This window comes from Alligator mississippiensis, chromosome 1 (genome assembly GCF_030867095.1).
Source record: "Alligator mississippiensis isolate rAllMis1 chromosome 1, rAllMis1, whole genome shotgun sequence".
Taxonomy (NCBI): Eukaryota; Metazoa; Chordata; order Crocodylia; family Alligatoridae; genus Alligator; species Alligator mississippiensis.
The window spans coordinates 482,530,133-482,536,132 of record NC_081824.1 but is presented as its reverse complement, the minus strand read 5'-3'; the positions used below and the strand labels follow the sequence as shown (position 1 = coordinate 482,536,132).

At 47.0% G+C, this 6,000-nt stretch overlaps 1 protein-coding gene across 1 annotated transcript; it reads right to left on the bottom strand.

Moving 5' to 3' along the window:
• Window positions 1-713: 713 nt before the first annotated feature.
• Window positions 714-1,679, bottom strand: LOC132250347 (olfactory receptor 52R1-like). The gene has a single exon (XM_059727029.1). The coding sequence runs from the start codon at window positions 1,659-1,661 to the stop codon at window positions 714-716; it is 948 nt and encodes a 315-aa protein (XP_059583012.1). The 5' UTR covers window positions 1,662-1,679.
• Between the last annotated feature and the right edge of the window lie 4,321 nt (window positions 1,680-6,000).

The following is a 6,000-nucleotide window of genomic DNA, read 5'->3' as shown; positions in this document are numbered from 1 at the left end:
TGTTTGTCTTGTTACTACGTGTATTTGTGTTTTAGTTAAGTCAATAAATCTTTCTTACCTTTCTACCCCTGACCAAACTCTCAGTCCTGAACCCTCCGCAACTGGCTGGCACACATGCATACATCATTATGCTGCAAGGTTACTACAGTGCACATATTAGCACTGAATTGTAATGAACACACTTGAATGCATGCCTTCACAAACAGTCCACCTGCACACATGAACACACACATGAAAAAACTCCTAACAATCGTCAAAATATTAGAACTACAGGACACACGTGAAAGGGTAGCAGGTTTAATACTAGGAAGATGAGCTTATTCTTCACACCAGTGTTTCAAATATAGTGCTATGGGAAGTTGTGGAGGCTAATTGGGCGGCCCAGTTCAAGAGGCTGGGCTCTGGAGTCCAGTAGATTAGTCCAGTTCCTGGTACTGAATATGAGACGGGAGTGCAGAATGTGAATAAAAATAGCCTAAACCTTTGCAATGGGACAGGTGCACAGAGTAGAAAACTCTGGATATGCCCTATTTGGCCTTCCCTTCCACATACAAACTCTGCCACTGAGCTAGATGGGCAATGGTCTGACCAGCAAATGGCCATTCTTATGGAGGTCAGGAAAGTTTTAAAGAGCTCCATGAAACAATGTTTCTGGTAAGCAGTGACACTAAAAGGCCATTTGTCAACCCCCCCCCCCCCCACGCCAGCCTGGTTCAGACCCCTTTAGGGTGGAACAGACGGATCACCCTGTCCCGGATCTGCTTGGTTCTCACCCCATACACAATAGGGTTCAGCATTGGGGGCACCAGGAGGTAGAGATTGGCCACCATGATGTGAACGTGGTGTGGGATGTGGTGGCCAAAGCGGTGGGTGAGGAAGGTGAAGAGGGCCGGGACATACAACGCGAGGATGACACAGGTGTGGGAAGTGCAGGTGCTGACGGCTTTGAGACGGGCCTCGGTGGATGGGAGCCTCATGACCGTCCGCAGGATCATGGCATAGGACACAGAGATCACAAGCACATCAAAGCCCACCACCACAAAAGCCACAAGTAGGCCATACACAACGTTGGCTCTGGCATCTCCACACACCAGCTTCACCACAGCCATGTGCTCACAGTACGAGTGGGAGATGAGGCGGTGCCCGCAGAAGGGAAGCCGGCTGGCAAGGATGGAGAAGGGGCTTATCAAGAGGACACCACGTATCAGCACGAGGCTTCCTATTGTCATGGTCATGGGGATGGAGAGGATGCGGGAGTGCCGGAGAGGGTAGCGGATAGCAATGTAGCGGTCCAGCGCCATGGCCATGAGAACGCCCGACTCCACCGATGAGAAGGTGTGAATAAAGAACATCTGAGTGAGGCAGGCATGGAAACCAATCTCCCTGGAGTCCAGCCAGAAGACACCCAGCATTTTGGGTATGGTGGAAGTGGACAGGACCAGGTCAGTGATGGCCAGCATGGCCAAGAAAAGGTACATGGGCTCATGCAAGCTCGGCTCGGTCTTTATAATGAAGGAGACAATGACATTTCCCACCATGGCAATGACATACATGATGCAGAAAGGGAAGGCGATCCAGAACTGGGTGGCCTCCAGGCCCGGGATCCCAACCAGGAGGAAGGCAGCAGGGTGGAAGGGAGTACTGGCATTCAGCATTGACATGACAGGCTGTTCATCTCCAGCCTGTGCTGAAAAGGCTCTCGTTCCCTGGCAACAACCATCACCTCACCTGGAAGCACCAAGTCAATTAGTGAGAAACATGCAAAGAAATGAATCGCTCAAGACAGGATCAGGTTCCTCAATTTGAAATCCAGTTCCATTCTCCGGACAGCGACTTACACAAAGTCACAGGAAGTAAAGGTGGGAAAGACCCATAGGCATTCAAACTATATGAGTATTTCAAAGTATTCAGAGATGAATCGACTCTTTCCCCAGGTAAATGAACAGGGATTTTGCCATTGGTTTTAGCAGAAGGAGCAAGGCAACGGATGAGGGGTTTTTGCAAACCTCATCCTAGAAATGCAATGTAGAGTTGTAGATATTGTCATTTGAAGGACAGGGCCATTTCCCTTGGCCCACTCACATTTATTCTTTATAGATGATATTGCTGCCTTTCAAAGTCAGTGGTACTTCTATTTTCCTCTACCACAGTCTCATTCCTCCCCTTACACCCATCAACTCTGAATTCAATATTATCCTTCTGGATAGAAGGAAAAATAGAAATGCTAACAGAATCTGAAATCAGGAGAAACATGAGTGTTGGCTCATGAAGTTGGTCTGAGGTCTAACTTGTCCAATGTGGACCTTTGGGCTAGCTAAGGCTCACCAGTTCCTGTAGCCAATGGCACAAACACAATGCTATGCCCAGCATTACCACCAGCATCAGAACCGGAAACCAGGCACAGAACGAGTGCACCATGAAGTTGGTCAAAGCCAGGGCCATGTGGCTAGTTGGGGATGGAGCTGGGCTGGTCTCAGTGGGGGCAGATGACAGGACAAGGAGCAATGGGCTTCAGGTGGAGCAAGGGAAGTTGAGGTTGGATGTTAGGAAAAAACTCTACTTTACTAGGAGAGTCATAAAACATTGGAATAGCAATGCATAGAGGTTGTGGACTTTCCACCCTTGGAGGTTTTGAAGACCCGGCTAGACAAAGCTTCGGCTAGGATGATGTAGATGGAGCTGGTCCATCTTTGAATAGGGGGTTGGACTAGATGTGACCTCCCAAGGTCCCTTCCAACATTTCTTTTCTATAATGCTATGACACCACTGAGTGCTATGAAGAAGGAAGCCTCAAGCACAATTGCTCCCAGAAGCAGAAATAATTAAGAGTGACAATGCAGGGAAATCATCCCGGAAGCCTGATTTTTCCCAGGATTTCCATCCAAGCATTTGCAGAGCAGCTTGGTTGCTGGTCAGTGTGAAAGGGAATCGTGCACACTCTCAGGGAAGCTTTGGATATGTTTCCAGGAATGCTAGACCTGAGCACGATGATAGACACAGCTGAGTGGCTTGTAATGATGCCGTTACAAGTCATTTTTGAACAAATCACCCAGAAAAGTAGCTTTTGCTTTTGTTAGCTTTCCATAGCCCATGTACACTTGTAGATCACTGCCAGAGACATAGCTCAGCTCCTTGGACCATTGTGTGAGGAGTTATATTGCAATCACCCGGGCACAGTGAAGCTGGCACCCATGCTACTTTTCAACACCGAGCAGAGATGAAATGGAAAATCTCCCAGATGCCCTGGAGTGTGTGGCAGCTCTTCTGTACACAATAGAAATGTAGAAATTAATGTCCAGATCCCCCCAGCCCTGCTCCTCCCCTTTCACTTTTGGCTCCAATCCTTCCATCGTTTGGACAAAGCGGTATGTCATTTCTCAACCTGAATGGCCACTATATATGCAATTGTATCTTCAGTCCATAGATTTTATACAGATTTGAAAATCTTCAGTGCATGGTGCTCCAGTTTTCAGAAAAAGGGGAGTGCTGTGCCGTGCCATTGAATCCACCCCCTGGCTTCCAGGGTCCAACCAGCGATTTGCAAAGATAAAAAGCAGAAATCCTACCTGGGACCGCAGGCTGAGAGCTGTCAGACTTGTGTGGGGAGACACAACATACACACAAGTCTATGAGCTGCACAAGCATCAGGCGTGATGCTGAACACCCCTCGGTCTTTTCCACAGCTCTCAGTATAAGATCCATAATTGTTTGCAAATAAAGTACAAGGTTTGTTCTGACATCATCATCTTGATGGGTGCATCGCAAATCACTGAATCAGCTCTCTTCTTCAAACTAGGGTTGTGTATTAGATCAGTCAAATAAAATTTGGTCAACTGACTGGCGAACTATCAATTAAAACTTTAAAAACTTGTTAAAAGGTCCAAAGAATACACAGAAAAAGCAGAATTGTTCCAATAAGAAATGTGTCAAAAACAAGGAAAGACCATATAGTTGCCAAGAAAACTACCAAAGAAATGTAGTTTTTTTGTTTAAATTGTTATAATCTTTGAAAAAACAACGCAGGGATTTCATTGATTTCCCATTATACCCTATGGCCAAATCTCTGAATTGTCTCCAAAGCTTTGGAGCCAACCAGCCGCAACCAGATCTTCCTAGCCAGGACTTTGTCTAACTTGGTTTTAAAAACCTCAAAGGATATAGATCCCACTACCTCTCTGGGAGCCTGTTCCAATGCTTTACTACCCTCCAAGGGAGATTTTTTTTTCCTAATATATAACTTTAACTTCCCTTGCTGAAATTTGTAATATTGGGGTATCTCCAACAAAGATGTGTTTGATTGGTGCCTAGGGCAGATATTACTTGATGGGGTGTTTGCAACTGTGTGTGGCAGGCTTGGTTTCAGATGGTCTTGATGTGGTTAATTATAGTGTGGACCCTTGTTCTAGGCTCATGGTTTAGCAGCAACAGCCTGATAAAAAGCATCTCCTTGTGAAGAGAAGCATTTGTAAACTTTTTGAAGGGCAGGATTATATTCTAATAACATGCTTTAACATTTCAGATGGCAAAATGACATGTAACAAAGTCCAATGTAGGGTGGTGCCCCTAGGGAAGAAAAGCCGAATCGAAATGGATGAAATAGGGGATAAAGAGTTGGACAGCAGCATTGCTGAGATGGATCTGGGGGTTTTGGTGCACCACAGAGGAAGCAGGAGGTGTTCAGCAGTTCTTGCTCTTCTTTCTGCATTCACCGGTGTTTCATTCAAGCAGCAGGGAAAACTCAGCTAGCTACTAGGGCTTGGCTCTTACCACTGAAGGGGGTGTCTTGACTGCCCCCACAACATCCCTCTTATGTTGTGCTTGCTCTAGAGTGTTTGTGGTTGTGTTTCCATGAAGTGTATGCAATACACGTGTGTGTGTGTGTGTGTGTGTGTGTGTGTGTGAAAGGAGCTTGTAGGACTGCTCCTGATCAGCATTTTTGTCCAAGGAAAAGATCAACAGCTCCTGCTATTGCAAAAGAAATGCCAAAGAGCTGCCCTGAACCCAGACAACTCACCTGTGTCCTGGTGCAGCAGGAGTGAGGACTCCCTGCCTGGGATATGCACGGGGATCAGCCACTCCGAGCAGGGATATTTATGTTGCCTCCCTGCGGTGCCCCGAGCCAGCTGGGACCAACTATTCTCAGATGTGCCTGTCTTGCCTCCTCCCTCCAGTCTCAATTAACCCTTTCAGTGCTAGGGACTAGCATCCTGCCATTCATCGCCTAGATTTTTCTCCAGAGGGGTAATTTAAGGGTAGTCTCTTGCAGTCACATAATAAAGGACTGTATCAGAAGGCCTGCATAAGGAGGCCGTGTAAGATGGCAAGGGGAACTTGACTTCATGCATCTCTTACATAATAAGTATGCTTTTCGTGATAAATATGTTAAGTAGCGCTTTTTAATTCATGGGCTGGCCAAAGAAGAGTGGGTGAAATGCCCATCCTCTTGGTAATTTCTGCTCTCAGCTGTTTTTTGATAGCTGAAGTGCACGACTGGGGGAAGACTCCAGTTCTTCCCCAGGGCTGGGATTGACAACCAGCAAGCTGTGCTCATATTATCCCCTTGAAGTGGTCTGACAAGGGCTGAACACGTGTTCCCTAAAACCATCTGGAGATACCCCTCACTCCTGGCATGAAAATCCCTACCCTTGCCATGCAACGTTGGCACTGCTTCGTCTTGGGGACGATTGCATTTTAACTGGAGGTAACACATCCTCAGTGTCACTGCAGCTTGGCCCTTAGACTGCCTGGCTCCCAGGGAGGAACTCAGATCCCAAATTTAGATGTCTAATATCTCTCTGTGACACAGTCATAGAAGAGTCAGGGCTGAAGGGACCTCAAAAGATCATCGAGTCCAACCCTCTGCCCTGGGCAGCAATACTGCTGACATCAAATGATCCCAGCAAAAAGTGTCTGTCCAGTCTGCTCTTGAAGACTTCCAAGGTTGGGCACTGCACCACCTCCCTGGGCAGTCTAGTCCAGATTCTGGTCAGCCTTACCATG